We start from the raw sequence: 16,581 nt of genomic DNA, 5'->3' as shown, positions 1-16,581 counted from the left end.
GAGAAACTGAGGTTTCCGGAACCACATTTTCATAGTTCATCACCGATTCCTAGAGAAGAATCGTTGAGGGGCCGAGAAGCAGATCCCGATGGCAGTCAGAGTCTTCCTGTCCTTCTCACTCTGAACTAGGGCGTCACATACAGTTTTCCCAAAAATGGAGGAACTGTCGTACGGGGCATTCATAAAGGACATCTTAAAGGGTTCCTAAAAGGCACATAACCGGAGCCACGCATGATGCCTAATGGCAGCTCAGGCGGCACCTTCCATGGCATGGGAGAGGACACGCATAAAGGCATTCACAACAGATGTCAGGGTGGCCATTTGGGAGAAAAAACACTTACTTGCCCTCTGCCGACATGGACCCCGGGGTAGCATCCGTGACCTCCCTGACCAGGTCTCACTGCAGCCTAATCACATGTGCCAGGTAGCTTAGCACCCAGACAGAAAAGGTCTCTAAAGCATCCATCCGCTTCCCAAAAACAGTCCATTGTCCTGGACTCTTGGTCTGGAGGGTCGACCGTGGAGCTCTCCTAAGCGAGCTCCTTTTTAGTGAAAGCTGCCACCACCCATGGCATCAACCAGGGAGCCTTTATGCCAATAGATCCTGTCCAAAGGGGGCTCAAAACTTAGTCAGGGCGCTTGGGAATGGGCTCCAAGTCAGTTTCCTTCAATGCCAGAGATGAAATGAGATCCACCAAGGGATCCATGGGAGGGGATACCCAGGAAGTAGAGGGTCTTGCGCCAAGAGCCTCCTGGAACACAGATTCATCTGGGTTAGGTTTTGGGACAGACCACCCCCATGCTGGAGTAAGATTTCCATAAGGTCTGAAGGAGACCTCCTGGGGGGGGGGGGTTCCCTTCCTCCAAATCGGCATCTTCTGTGAATGACTCCAGTGGGGGAGTCAGAGTGCCTCATTTTGCACGTACATGTATGAGGTCCACCCCAGAAACCCCCACTGAGGAGGTTCTATCCAATGGCTTGCTGCACCAAAGAGGCAGAGCCCTGGGACATAGAGGTGGCAGACTGTCCCAGAGATGGCAGGATGGTCAGACCCACTCTAGAAATAGAGGGAGCCAGGACGTACACCAAAGATGAGATAATCAAGGGTCTCGATGGAATCGAGAGGATCCTCTCCACCACGTCGAAAGCCAAACGGAACAGACGTCCTGAGAAGTGGCGATGGTCGGAGCTGTATCCCTTTGACCCAATGGGGGAGTCAGAGCCAAGCCTATAGGGGCAAAAATGCCTAGGGGAAGGCTCTGCTCCAAAAGGCTTGGAGCGGATACCATCCCCTCGGATCTGGCACCAAGGTTATGGCTCAGAGAGCCGGACAGATCCGAGCGAGTCAGATCAGACATAAATCAAGGTCATATACGGTGCCAAGGTACCATAGGAGCTGACCCCTTGATGCAGACTACCCTTGGATCCAAGGGCTCCGAAACCGGGGGCCGGATCAGAGAAGGAGATATAGGGATGAACACAGACTGCAATCCCCTGGCTCCAGGGGGCAGGCAAGACTCCCAACTAGATCTGGGTGCAGATACACTTCTGCATCATCCTGTCAGTCTCCGCTTCGGAGAGACTGCGGGTGGAACGAGATGAGGAGGCCACCAACACCAGCCTGGAGTGGCGGTGAGGGGAAGCCTGCACTGGCAACTGGGTCTGAAGCTCCTCCAGCTCCAGGGAACACAGAGGGAAATGGAGCCGGGGGACTCAGATCTCGTAGCCAACCTAACTTTTGGAGTAGGGCCCGCAAGACCCGTGCGATCGGGATCACTTCTTGGGCCTATCCCTATGCTTTGAATGCTCATCTCTGTCCCCAGGCCTCTTGGCAGGAGTTTGAGTCCCAGAGGCTGGGGTGGAGATAGCAGAAGAGACCAAGGCAGAATGGGCCTGTGCCTCGGTGAAGGAGAGGGAAGAAGTCCTTTTAAGATCAACTTATTCCTCTTGTTCATCAGTGCCTGGGGATTAAACCCGGCAGAGAGGGAACAGGAAGTGTCTAGGTGGGCTGCTCCCAAGCAAACCACACACAGAGTGTGGTCATCAGCTGGGGAGAGCCAAAAAGGACTAAAAAAACACAACGAAAAACCCGACACACACAGACGTGCACACGCTCAAAGAAAGAGTGAAAGAAGGGCTTTTTTTTTTTTTTTTTTTTTTTTTTAAACAAACGAAATGCATGGTAAAATAGAGAAGGGAAAACGTTTAGCAAATAAAACTTACCCAAAAAGAGGAAAAATACAATTCTTACCTAAACAGAAGCTAGGAGCAGGGGATCGTGATGCAGGCCTGAAAATGCAGCAAACGAGATCTGAAAAGAGGAAAGAAACAGGGGCATTTATGGATAGGGAAGGAGCTTTGAGCTCAGATCAAGATGCTGGGTATGTGGCTGTCAAATCCGTGCTGGATCTGGGAACCTACAGACTGAAGACCAAATGAAGACAACTTCAGATTGAGAATTCGCAGACACACAAAACTGCTCGAAATGTAAAACTCTACAGGCTATCTGGCCCCTCCTATTTTAACTATAAATCTATGCGACAAAGAAGCAAGTTTGCTGTAAAAATAAATGGCTTGAATGCAGGACACACATTAAGGAAGTGAACAGGTAATTTAATTTACTAGCAAGCAACAAATTTTAGCAGTTGACAGTGTGTGCGAGTGTGTGTGTTGGTGGGGGTGGGGGTGCAGGTGCTGTGGCCAGCAACCAGCAGAGGTTGGAGAATTATGTGCCGGGACCAGTCCTGCTCAGCTTGTGTGTCAGACTTCATCATAGGATTAGAGAAAACATTCAACCCGTTAAACAGCACCACTAAGGCTGGAGAAGTAATTATGATGAGTGAGACAGCCTTCAGTTTGGTCTAGACAGCAAGACCAGCACAAGTGGCAGCTAGATTCCAACAACCAAACAAATGAGTCATGCACATTACTTTCTGGCAGCTAAAAATGAAGGAATCACACAAGGGTCACATTTTTCAGCAAAAGGAAATCAGCTTTGCCAGCACAGCACAGAGACGAAAGAAAAAACATGTAAATAACGACAGCAGCACAAAAAAAAGAGGCAAGCACGGAAAGCTTTCAATGAAGTTAACAAAAAGAAGAGAGTTAGATTTTTCAGAGCTAGCCTGTGCCCAGGATATCTGGAAATGGGTAAGCCACAGGAGTAGATCTAAAGGCTACTTGTGAACAAAAATGCAGTTGCAGGTAAAACACGCGACAGTGCAGCAACAGATGAGTTCACAGCTAGAAGACACCTCCCCAGTTAACAGCTGTGCCCCACGACATTATAGATGTATCAGACAGACTGGGAGATACGTGCCCAAGGGCTGCATAAAATACATTTTATAAAAGTACAACTGTAAGAAAAAAGAAAGGCAAAAAACAACATCTGCCCCCCGCCATTATAATCCTGCTCCATCAAATAGGCCCCTGCTAGTTCCAGCATATAACAGAAATCATAGTTAAGGGAAAGTGGAGGCATTAGAAATATGAAACCATTAAAATTAGCAACAAACACAACAGAAAACATAAGGATAAGTGGAGCAGAGATACGAAACACAAGCCCTCAAAAGCAAGACGACAGTGCAAATAAAAAAAACAAAAAACCTAGACTACTGTACTGGAGATGGACACAGGGACTGATGGTGACTAGGATGCTATGTAAATGTAGTCGCATCTGAGATGCAGAGGAAGTGAAGGTCCTTGCCTGTTCAGCTGAAAGCAGAGATAAATATTATGGCTTGGGATACAGACAATGAAAGGTAACAGGAGAAACGAAAGGAAAAGTAGGGAAGGGGTCTGAAGCAAAGCATAAATAGGAGTGGTGAAAAAAGGCTGTGATTGGAGCTGGATAAAATAGGCATACCCAACAGGAGAGGAGGACAGAAAATGCCAGAGATTGTAGAAAATAGAAAGGTACAGATGTGATGCAAGGTAACTACAGAGAACTGTGTAATAGACATCGGTAAAGCAGAACTAGCTTACTCACACAAATCAAACAGGACAGGTGCAGGTGGGAAAATCACAACAGACACGCTGAAAGCAGGAGGCAAAGCTTAGGAATAAATATTGGAAAAAAGTCTGAAATGTAGCCTAGTCAGGACAGCAGCAGGGACAGCCAGTGCAAAACAGGAGGGGCAAGTATTAGTAATTAAGGGCAATTACAAGGTGTCAGTTAAGGAGACACATCAGGACGGACTTGTCAAGCTATAGCTAGGATTAACCTGGGGCAGAGGATGAACAGTGGAAAAATGACAAAGGTTGTTGGGGACAGCAAGGAGAACATGAAGTCAGTGGTACACACATGTAACAAGTATGAAACAAAGAGTAGGCACAAGGAAGGGGAAGGGAGGGAGCCATGGCACACACAGACAGGGTATGAAAGAGTACCTCCACAGGTACTATCTGTATGTCCACTGCTGCTACAGCAAAAAAGGAAATGGGCCTGCAACACCCAACTTGGCAAGTTAACAAGGTAATCAAAGTCGTGGTCAACACCAATATGGGTATAGCAGAGAAACACTATGTCAGAGAGAGACTCGCCTTGTCCTAGGCCTTTAAACGGAGATATTGACTGCATAACATGACATTTGACAGCAGAAGGGGTATCTGCATACTGGAAGCAAAACAAAATGGAGAAATGGAAGAGAAAGCAGTACAGACACAGGACAACAATTAGAAGCTAAAAAAAAGTTGAAAGGATGGAATGACAGACAGGTCATATAAATTTATTCCAAGAAACAAGGAAGGCAAATTACAGTGATTCATAAACAAGATATGGAACGGAAAGCAGACAGTGCAGGTACAACAGAAACCTGGGTAAAAGTTTAAAATAAGGGTTCAGGAAGAGCACAAAAGGCAAAGTAAAGATAAGATGCAATCTATAACAAAAACAAATGTATATATTTATAAATAAATGAATATATACACGCACAAATACATATAGACACACAAATATATATAAATATATATATATATATATATATATATATACATATATATATATATATATGTATATATATATATATATGTATATATATATATATATATATATATATATATACATATATATATACATATATATATACATATATATATATACATATATATATATATATATATATACATATATATATATATATATATATATACATATATATATATATATATATATATATATATACATATATATATATATATATACATATATATACATATATATATATATATATATATATATATATATATATACATATATATATATATATATATATATATATATATATATATATACATATATATATATATATATATATATATATATATATATATATATATATATATATATATATATATATATATATATGTATATATTTATATATATATATATATATATATATATATATATATATATATATATATATATATATATATATATATATATATATATATATATATATATATATATACATACATATACATACACACACACATACATACATATATACACACATATCTATATATCTCTCTATATATATATATATATATACACCTATCTATATATCAAGAAAAAGGTGCACTGAAAGCGAATCATTGAATATAGAGAATTGTGGTGGCAAGTGACTTTGCAGGCCAATAAAAGAACAGTATTAAATGAGCACTTTTCACTTGCCCCACTTTTAGAATTGAGAGCAGCTAAATTATAGTGTTCACATATGTTTTACACTGACATGCACCTTTTGTGTGTATGAAATTTCTGGAACATTGCTTTTATTTTGATTGTATTTATTTATTATTCAAATATGAAAAAAGTTTTATTGTTGTTTATATTCCTTGGCTTTTATAGCTACTGCTATAACTCTCTACTTTTTAACCAGCAGACAGCGCATGGATTTTGATGCACAAATGAATCAAGGATCATATAAATTTTTATTTACTTATTTATTTACACTCATGAACATCTTGTGTTTATCCAAATGTGTTTTAATTCATTCTACAAGTATTTTATCTTTGGTAATAATACTCGCATATAAATATTTTTAAGGTTCTTATTATAAATTTGAAAAGTCTAATTAATTTATTTCATATTAGAAATTCATTCTGGTTGGCTTAAGGCTTTTGATGTCACAGGTCTGAAATGTATATAAAAGGGCAGCTCTTTATTCTAACCCACATCTGATTAAGTGCGACGAAACGAAAACAGATTTTTAATAGCGTTAATGGAGCATTTTTAGCATGATTTATTACTTTCTTTAATAAAACGTTTCATATACTGGTGGTCTCCATCAGTGGCTTTATTGGTTCGCCTTCAGTGCACCTTTTTCGTGGTTTATTGGATTCGCTTTGTGTACTTTTGCCTGCATTTGGATTTTATTAGTACATCTCTATATACTTATATCTATATAAATATATCTCTCTATCTATATATATATATATATATATATATATATATATATATATATATATATATAATCTAGATACAAACACATACACATAGTATAGTATATATATATATATATATATATATATATATATATATATATATATATATATATACACATACACACACAGATATATATGAGAGATTATATATATATATACATATTTTTAAAATGCACACATTACATATGCGTGTATATTATATTAATGTATACATACACCCACGTACGCATAACACATACGTAAACGCACAATATTTATCTATATATATATATATATCTATATAATCTATATCTATTCATCTACATATCTACAACTATCTGGCCAGCTACATATCTACAGCTATATAATCTATATCCATCTACATATCTATATATATATATATATATATATATATATATATATATATATATATATATATATATATATATATATATATATAGATATCTCTTCATTATATATATATATATATATATATATATATATATATAGATATCTCTACATTATATATATATATACACACACACACATGTATATATCTCTCTCATTATATATCTATACATATATACATATAAATACATGCACACAGACACTCTACAGGTTCAATAAAAGACAAACTGGAAGAGGGATAAGTGTGACAACACTGCTTAAGAATGTACAGGAAGGGAAGCACACATCTCATACCTCTCAACTGCCCAGATTATTGCCTCATATTTTTGGCCTGTTCTTCATAAAAATGTGTGAAATTCTGACAAATCGGTAAAGACTGAAGTCACTAAACAGCAACACATATTAGAGTTTCAGACCTTCCTTCACAAATGCATGCTAACAAAAGCAGCTATTCTAGCTACTTTCCAAAACAGTAATACTTAACCTGTCCCTGTTTTGGGGGCTTTGCCCCCTCCCCCAACCCTACTGTTTCAGGATTTGTCCAGATTTCTTGACCTAAGAGTATGACAAGTACGGCACAACTTCAAACTGAGGAACTTCAGCCTAGACACTTAGTACTAGACCACATTAACAGGGTTTTGCCAACTCAAACACAGATTATGCTGCTACTGCTCTACCTACCCTTTAAGGGACCATGCTAAGCTCTATGAGAAAACAGTAAGACCTCCCAAAAATACTGTAGTGCACTGCTAGTGGAGGTGAATCTCAACAATGGAAAAGTCTGGTTCTTATGTTTACAATGCCTCATTTGAAACCATGTTTGAGCTGCTACTATCAGTATAGGAAGACCAAAACGGTTGAATGTAAAGGGAGGACTACAGAGATGGAAAAGGGGGGCATGGAATATGAGGAAAGGCTTAGAGCACTGGGAATGTACATAATGAGGGAGTGGAGAATGAGAGAGACAAAACAAAGGTGTGCTGTAAAATCACTGGAGAGGTTAGGGGATCACACATGAAGAGTAGGGAGGAGAAATGAACGACAGATGCAGAGTAATACTTAAATACCAGGAAACCTTACACCACAGAAAGGGTAGTTGGGCCCTGCGATTTAACAGTGAGGGCATAGGTGGATACGGGGTTTGAATACAGAGCTATAAAAGGACTACGTGTCACAAAGTTAATTCACATGCAGAAATAAAGAGGTTGTTGCAAAGGGGACAAGCTTGACAGCACAAGTTTGCACAGACTACAACATAGACAGTATGTTCTTTCACAAGTGTAAGCTTTCAAAAACCTGTTCCATTTTACATATCTACCAAAACACTATATTCTGTGCTACTGTATTAAGAATAAAAATGGAAGTATAACAGTACAGCACGAGTAAAGGAAACCAAGTGTAAAATTTACTACATCCTGCAGGCAAACGTTTGTATACACAAATGTCAGTATCAAAAACCCTGCTTTGACCATCACTGTAGGCAAATAAAAATGGTAAAATGTTCCCAAGTCACACTAACAACAGGTGTTTATACAAAGTGAGTTGTCTCACCCTGAAATGAAAAATAAAACAGACAACTAGCTAAAGAGCTTTGAACATCACTTACTGAAATTACCTGTTCTTCTCTTCCTACTTGTATTCCCCACTTAGACTCCTTTTCCTGTGCAGTGCTAATGAAGACACCTCTCCTCACAATCTAACCTTATCAGCTCTCAGCTTTGTAAGCAGCCCAGGACTCCAATGGACAGAAGCTGCAAGGTAGTGTAACAGAGCAAACTGCATTTCACAGTACTCTCTCAGAACATGCCCAAGCATGCCTGGATTAAGGGAGGGAACATGCATGCATGCCTGCCTGCAATAGAATCAGATGAAATGTCACATTTTTAAGAGAGAGAAGAAATAAACTGGATGGGCATAAAGCATCTAACCTTCAGTCTGGTGTGTGTGTCGGGAGGGGGGGGGTGAACCTTCTCCCCTTCCCCCCACCCAGGAGAAACAGACCATCTATGAAGGGTTTTCCAAAAAAAAAAAAACCCTGAACAAGGAACGACTATGGCTACCCAATTTTGCACTTCTCTTGCTTCCGTACAAATTACTAAAACGTATGACTTTCTTCAGGATTTCACAAGATGGACAAAAGGGACTGGAGATGCTATTTCGTCCCCTAAAGCCAAGCAATGGAGTCAGTGCCTAGCACAAGCAATGCTTTCTTCTATGCAGGAGGAGGACCCCTCTCAGCTGGTCTCATCAAGCACTGCTAACTTAAAGTGACAACCTCACAAATGTAGAAAGCAATCTCTGGAAAGAACAGCTACAAAAAAGGACAGAAAAACTCTTCAAACTTTTTCCCCAGTTCAGTGTTCAAGCTTAGTGCTAGCTAATGCATCTGAAAAAGAACTTCTGGCTATAGGATCTCTGAAACATGGATAAGAAATGAAATACAGAAAGCATCATCAAATCACAACTTTGCAGACGTTCCACTACTATTCCAGGAATATCCACAGCAGTATTAAATCACACACCTGTCAAACTTTTTGGTTACAATAGAAAACTGCTGCATTTATGTCATATGGTGACACATCAGCCCATCAAATGTATTTTAATGATCTGCATTTAAATAAAACTGTATTCTGCATACACTTTAGAAGCCAAACAAAGGGCACCTGAACACCTTACAAATGAAAAAGCATCATTCCTCATTTTTGTCCCATCTACCTACTTCAGCTACTTCATTCACAAAGACACCTTCAGGAGGACTAACCTAGAAGGAAAACATGAACACAGCTAGCCTGCAATCTGTTAAACACAAAGACACAACTTCAGGCGGACTAAACTAGAAGGAAAACATGAACACAGATAGCCTGCAATCTGTTAAACACAAAGACACAACTTCAGGAGGACTAACCTAGAAGGAAAACATGAACACAGCTAGCCTGCAATCTGTTAAATTCAGCTACTTCATTCACAAAGACATAACTTCAGGAGGACTAAACTAGAAGGAAAACATTAACACAGCTAGCCTGCAATCTGTTAAACACAGGTGGGGAAATAAAAAGCAAAACTCTGGACTCCAAGCCATATGGACATCTGCAAACCTACAAAAAAGGTAAACAAATTTAACTTAATTTTATGATTTCTAACACTCGCAGTACCTACAAAGTTTTATGGGGATGTAACTACACAAAATAACTATAATCTTTTTAGTGCAAAACACTGAGACACACTAAGTTCAACATTTGTCCTGATGAAGCACTGTACCTCTAAGAGTTTGAGGCATTCTCATGAGAAATGGGAGTACCAACAGCATTCATTACTTCCAAGGATTAAAAACTGATCAACAGGTAAAATATGACTAAATCACCACATCCATATAACCAAAATCTAAATAAGCAAATTGGTTTATATATCAGAACATGAAAGAAAAGTTGAGGCACCAGAAAATGGAGGCTAGTGTTAATGGACAAAGCAGCCATGTAATCTGTAATTTTTACCTTTCCACATTCGAAGTACATAGAAAATTATACACTGACAGCGGGAACAGGCCTACATTATCCTCCCTTTAAGAAAGAAGATACTTTGAAAAAGAATTTAAAATAAATGCATTTCCAGTCAAACATTTTACCCTAATCCTGTTACTGAAAGCTAATTCCCATTTGTGCCAAGACATCACAAAAGCATGCAAGTTACGGAGATCATGCTTTGCTGGAAAAAAAAAAAAAACAAAAAACAAAAGAAACATGGCTTCCAAATTTGCCACTTAAAAATGTTTGCAAGTAGGAGAGATCAACATATTAAGGGCATCCATAACCCTCCCAAAATAAATACATAAACAAAAAACACACAAAGCATACAAACTGTTCTTTCTCGGGGTGACGGGGGGCTTCATAAGCGATTACGACATACAGAACCAACTAGCAGAGCGCCTGTTTTCACAATGAAAACACTCCTATCCTGCTTACTTAGTTCTTTAGCAGGCTTGATCGTCACGATTTCTGAAATTAAAATCTAGACATTTTGGTCTTTCCATGCCTCTAACAAGAAATGGCTAAAATAAACACGAAATTGATATAGTTTACTCAGAAACGGGACCATCTTCCAGTACCATGCACATTGTTCAGTTAAGGAAAAAACAGCCCAATGACATATCAGTTTCTATTTTCTTAAAAAGATAGACTCAAACATATACTCACAGTATATGTGACAGACTTCGCTGTACCAGACTCCTGAAACACCAGCTGGAAACTGCATTCCCCAGGGTAGTCAGTTGTCGACGGTACAGAAGAAGTTGTTGGACTAAACTCCACAGCAACACTACTACTGTACGGCTGCAAACTTTGGTAGTGGGGAGCTGTATAATCCACACCCACAGAACTGGTAACGATACCCTGCTGTAGCTCATTATCCATCACCCTCTGGAAGTCGTCCAACTCGGGCTGAAGTACAAAAGGACAAGAAAGGAAACAAGCCTTGATTAATCATATCTACAGCCTACATGAAAATAAACAACCAATCAGCATCAGGAGAGACCCAACCCCACCTGCTCACTTACACAGAGTTCCATTATGCTGTGGAAACTTAAGAATGTAAATATGCATGTATGTGTTCATGGAAATGGGAGGGTTTAACAGCCACCAAGACACAAGCATGACCACTTTTATACCAGATGAAGTATTGCAGACTGGGACAAAATATGAAGTAAAGAGTGAGCCTTGCCGTCATTCCAACAACCTCAACCCTGGGATACACAGAATACACTTGTACATTAACCACACAGAAAAACTCAGAGCAGAAAATGTCAGTGCAAAAGCACCATTTATAATAGACTCCCTACACCAAATAAATACTAACTGCTGTAGCAATTTAATTGCACATTTTATATAGGTAAACAGTTACATAAATATTACTTAACAATTCACTCTAACAGAAAAAAATTAAAATAAAAAACTTGTAACTGCAATCACATTAAGCTTACCTGACAAGGCAAATCAAATTCTTGTCACCAGAAGTATAGCCAGGGTGGGGAGAAGTGTAGCTGCCAAGGGAGTGAGAGTGAGATGTCAATTTACTGGAACTGCATTACATTACTGGCATTTTTGAATGCCAGTACAGAAATACATGGCTATACCGCTTTTGCAATCTGGAATGCCATGTGGACGTGGTATAAGTGGTTTGCTACAGTGTTTAAAAGCAGACAGAGAAAGGGGTTACTTTAGAAACAGACTTGATTTGCTCCTTATGTGAGCAACAGCAGATTGGATCTTTTTTCTTCAAAGTAACAGTTGAGGGGTGGAAGATTCTGAAATGGCACCAGGTCTAAATGAGCCAGCTATGCCTCTGTTTGCGCCAGCATTTATATTAAGCTAACCCAATGATGAAGAATGTACCTTGGCATGACAGCATTCACAGCCATTACACACTATTTCACATACATAAAATACACACACACAAACCTGTGGCCAGTTTTACAAGACCACCATTTCAGCTACAGCATGTCATTGGAATGTGTAAGGAAACTGTAGCCCCTAGCAAAATCCAAGTGGACACAAGGATGAATTAAAGAATACCCAAGCACCTTAAACAAGAACCTAAATGAGGAACAAAGCTGTGCAATTAAAATGAATCAGACTCCGAGACATGCACAGACTCCTGTGATGCCAGACATATTTTAAACAATGAAATGCAATTATTTTTGTGAAATACATATGAACATCACCAAGTCCCTTAGTTCATTGTATATTTTAATTCTCACTATTCTGTTCTTTAGTACTTCTCCATTTGTATCAGACTGCCATACAGTGAATGGAACTTAGTCTATAGAAAAAAAGATACAAAACAAAACTATAAAAAAATGCATTTAAATCTTTTCTCACTGTGTTCATATGGGTTTTCTGTGGATATACCCGATTCCTCCCACCTCCCAAAATCATGGTTGTCCGGCAACATTAAACTGTGGTGTATCTATACATGTGTAGGTGTGTGAATGGGTCTACTTCTAAATTTCGAAGTTTGAAAACTTCGAATTTCTTAAGGTCATGACCATAAAATAGAAGTTTTTTTGTTAATGTTTTTGCAGGGGGGGGGGTGAGCCCCCCTGCACCCATGACACCCCCTGCTAATGAAATATACCAACTCCGAGATCATACTACAGCGAGGAAAACTGTAAATATACCATTCCGTGCTGTATGGCGATCTCCATTTGAACTGTTTGAAGTTTCAAAACTTCGATCTTATGGTCTCAACCATAAGAAATTCAACGTTTTGAAACTTCGCAATTTAGAAGTAAACCTGTGTGTACATAGTGTACAGCGTTGTGCGACTACATTTCACACAACAGTGGAGCTTCAAACAGAAGGATCACTGTTGCAGGATCATTAGCCCACGGGTAATCCACCTGGGTGTCTTTTGGATGGTAAGCATAAGAATCACATCTAAGATTATTCCCTCTTACTTAACCAGAACTAAAGTGCCATGTAAATAGGGACAATGGGGGTAAGGCTAGTGCACAGAACCAGCTTATTCTTCCTAAATAAAGGAAGGCAAAGAAGTGAAGGCAGTTATACAAATAAAAAGACAGAGGGGAGACCCTTTACTCCACCACGTAAAACACTGGTGCCCCCCCCCCCCCACAAAATTATCACATCAAGGGGAAAGGTAGATTGAAGCTGCCAATGCAGTATTGATCCCTCCATATTTATACCTGCAATGTGTCAATGGTCAGGATCCACTACTGAGTACAATTCCTTTCCCAGAGGAATAGTATTAAAGCTGCGCCCTACCAGGGAAATGGGGGGAGCTGTTGCAGGACAGTCACAGAACATCATACAAAACAGCGGTGTTTAAGCCTGCCTACTACTTAACTAAACATCCAATGTAAAGTACTTGTAAAAAGAATGGAAATTCCACAGATATCATGAGTGGTGACTTTCTTATAGAAAGCTGCTACTATAACTCTTTTTAGTAGAGTGAGCCCTTATCTGTCCAGTCAGCATTATCCCAGGATTTTCTTGACAATACAAAGCAGCTGTCCAGCTAGTTCAATAAAGATTCCTTTAATGCAATTATGTACCCTGTTTGCCTGGCAGAAAGGAGACAGCCTGGCAGGCTGCCTGTAGTCCAATGTTCTTTTTTTGTATAGTACATAGACTGCCTATGTACATTGATTAAGTGCAACAATACCTAGACTGCCTATGTGCGTTAAATGCAGTATTCCCTCTCCTTACTCAGAGACTCTGGATATAATAATGACAAGTTTTATCACCTGATGCAAAGCAAATTCTGATACTACTTTAATTCCTCTTTTATGCCTAGACACAGGGATGTGTGCATTCCATAATTAAAAAAATAAATAAATAAAATAAAGCTACCAATATAACGGTTTCAAAAGTAAAAGGTTCCAAGATTAAACTTTATCGGAAAAAGGTATCCCAAGGGTTTGAGATGCAGGGACCCTTTAAAAAAACAATCATGAAGTGGGTGGATGAAGATTCAAGGAATACTGGACGCACCTTTATGGATCTTTATACAAGCCTAAGACAGCTGAACAGCTGTGCAATGGATTAAGTATATCACTGCAGTTTCTGTGACTAGTAAACATGCACCATTCTCCATTTGGCCGTCTGGCTTTGCCAAGTTCTTGACTTCCTGTCCTCCCTAGAAGCACTTTCTCAGGGTAGTGATCTCTGAAACATCGTAGGCCAATACCATTTGCCCTAACAGCATGAGACACCTTAGAGTCAGGTGAACTAGCAACCCACTGTGTTGCATTACCCACGGGTTTAAGGGTTCAAGGCTTCAAAACTCTGGCAAGTGGTCCTTCTCTGCTTATCAAAAATATTAGAGGAAACCATGACACCCTTACCCAGAAAGTGGTTATTAAAAATCAGAGTTTTTCTTTCATTAAATTACCTTTTGAGTACCCATGCAAGAAAATAAAAGGGTGGAGAAGCGAAAAAGACACTGCGCCCAAACAACAAGGGGGGTGTCACTCTCTAGGCTCTGTTGCATGGAAATCTGGAGCAAAATGCATTTTCCAGCTGAGAATTACCCTGATGTACAACTACAGCTTAACTCAAGGGTTGGTATTCCTATGCATGTCTTAGGAAATGTACCAGTCTACTCCCCATTCAGAGAGGGTGGAGAATCTACAAAATATGTACACCACTGAGTTTTGGTCTGAGGTGTTGTACAAGGCCAGGTCACTACCTATTTTACTTGGCCTGTACACAGAAGGAAAGACACCACCCCTGTTAACATACTACAAAAACATGCTGTCACCACCACCATCAAGGCAGGAGGCCATATAATGCCCAATGCCATAATCAAGGGCATCATTCTCACAGTGATGTGTTTTCTCAGCAAGGTGGTGTGTTTTTGATTTTTGTTTTACTGCCTCCCCAAAATCCTTCCCGAATGGCATTCTTATACCCAACTGGCCCATTCATTTTGATGGAATAGGAGTTGCGTATGCCTGGCCTAGCCAAGAGCTCTATGGTCCATTCAATGCTAGCCGACAGCTCTATGGTCAATTCAATGCTGACTGGGAGTCACTATCAACCCACTGTTCCCTGGCAACAATCAGATGGTAGGGAGCAGGCCAACTTGTTTGACCTGGGGGGCCAGCCTACCCTTTCCCTTGGTTACTCCTCCAAGCCCTTAAATCGGGAGACATACCTTCATGCGCCAGTTTCCCCCTCTGCTGCACACTGAGGCTGCACTATGACAGGACAGGCTCGGCTGGCAAGGAGCTCTGCTAAGTAAGCACTATGTGTAAACCATGTGGCAAAGCCACAGTCATCCACTTCTCCCAAGACAGGACAGCAGGGAGCGACTGCTCACTTGGCCAGACCCTACAGGCACCAGGGCCACTGAATGAACTCGGGTCACCTGCAGCACAGAAACAGCCTTCTCCCTCTGCCATTAGACTGCACAGTTTCCACCTGACTGTGTGTGTTGGGGGGATATACTGCCACCCTGAAGGTACAAAGACAAAGGACTGAGATATTCAGTCTCAAGGTAGGAGTACTGTCTGAACAGCAGTCCTACACTGGTAAACATCTGCCAGGACCACCAGATGAACTCCTCCTTTATACAGGATATCAGTATTATTACCTTACCTAACTGACACTGCTGCAGCCACCACATTTATCTAACTGACACTGCTGCAGCCACCACCGATTCCTGATACTGGTTTCTTTTCCTCAAGTGAAGTCTGGCCCTGCACCACTAACAGTGAGAATGACATGCAACACAGATCTTTCATAGGAGATTACTAGGCTAATGGCCTGAGAGCCCTTACAAACCTATTTAACGCAAGTTTCCCAATTTTCAATAGCTAGCTGAGTGAAGTTCACAGAGGTATCAGCATATGCTATGGTATCCAACACGGACTGCCTCTGTCCATGAAAAACAGGAGTAAATTTACAATTACTCAACCATTAATTTAAGTTGCACTTGAAGAGGGTCAAGGAAGCTTTTTGCTTTAAGTGAATGGGAAGCTTGTTCCAGAGAAGGGAAAGTTTCAGAGACGCTATCTCTATCAAACATGATTTATGTCAGAGGCTAGGTTAAAATCCTTGGAATAACTGATCTTCATGCAGTTCAGGTTTATTTAAGAATATGTAACATTTCCATCAGGGCTGGATTGGAGACGGCCTGCAGGCCAGGCACAGATCACTCCTCAGTAGTCTGTAGGAGACATAATACAGTGACAGAGCTTTCAATCTTTCCGCATAACATGTTCTCTTCTTGGTGAA

At 40.0% G+C, this 16,581-nt stretch overlaps 1 protein-coding gene across 6 annotated transcripts in view; it reads right to left on the bottom strand.

Annotated features, from left to right (window-relative positions):
• LOC122806350 (cellular tumor antigen p53-like) overlaps positions 1–16,581 on the bottom strand; it is a 361,899-nt gene that overhangs the window by 242,882 nt on the left and 102,436 nt on the right. For all 6 annotated transcript variants that reach the window (XM_044076688.1, XM_044076691.1, XM_044076692.1 and 3 more), the window contains one exon: positions 11,020–11,262. In XM_044076688.1, the coding sequence (XP_043932623.1) occupies positions 11,020–11,262 (243 nt within the window). The remainder of the gene's footprint in view (positions 1–11,019; positions 11,263–16,581) is intronic.

This window comes from Protopterus annectens, chromosome 7.part0, assembly GCF_019279795.1.
Source record: "Protopterus annectens isolate FY-2018-M chromosome 7.part0, PAN1.0, whole genome shotgun sequence".
NCBI lineage: Eukaryota > Metazoa > Chordata > Ceratodontiformes > Protopteridae > Protopterus > Protopterus annectens.
This window is presented reverse-complemented; position numbering and strand designations above follow the sequence as displayed.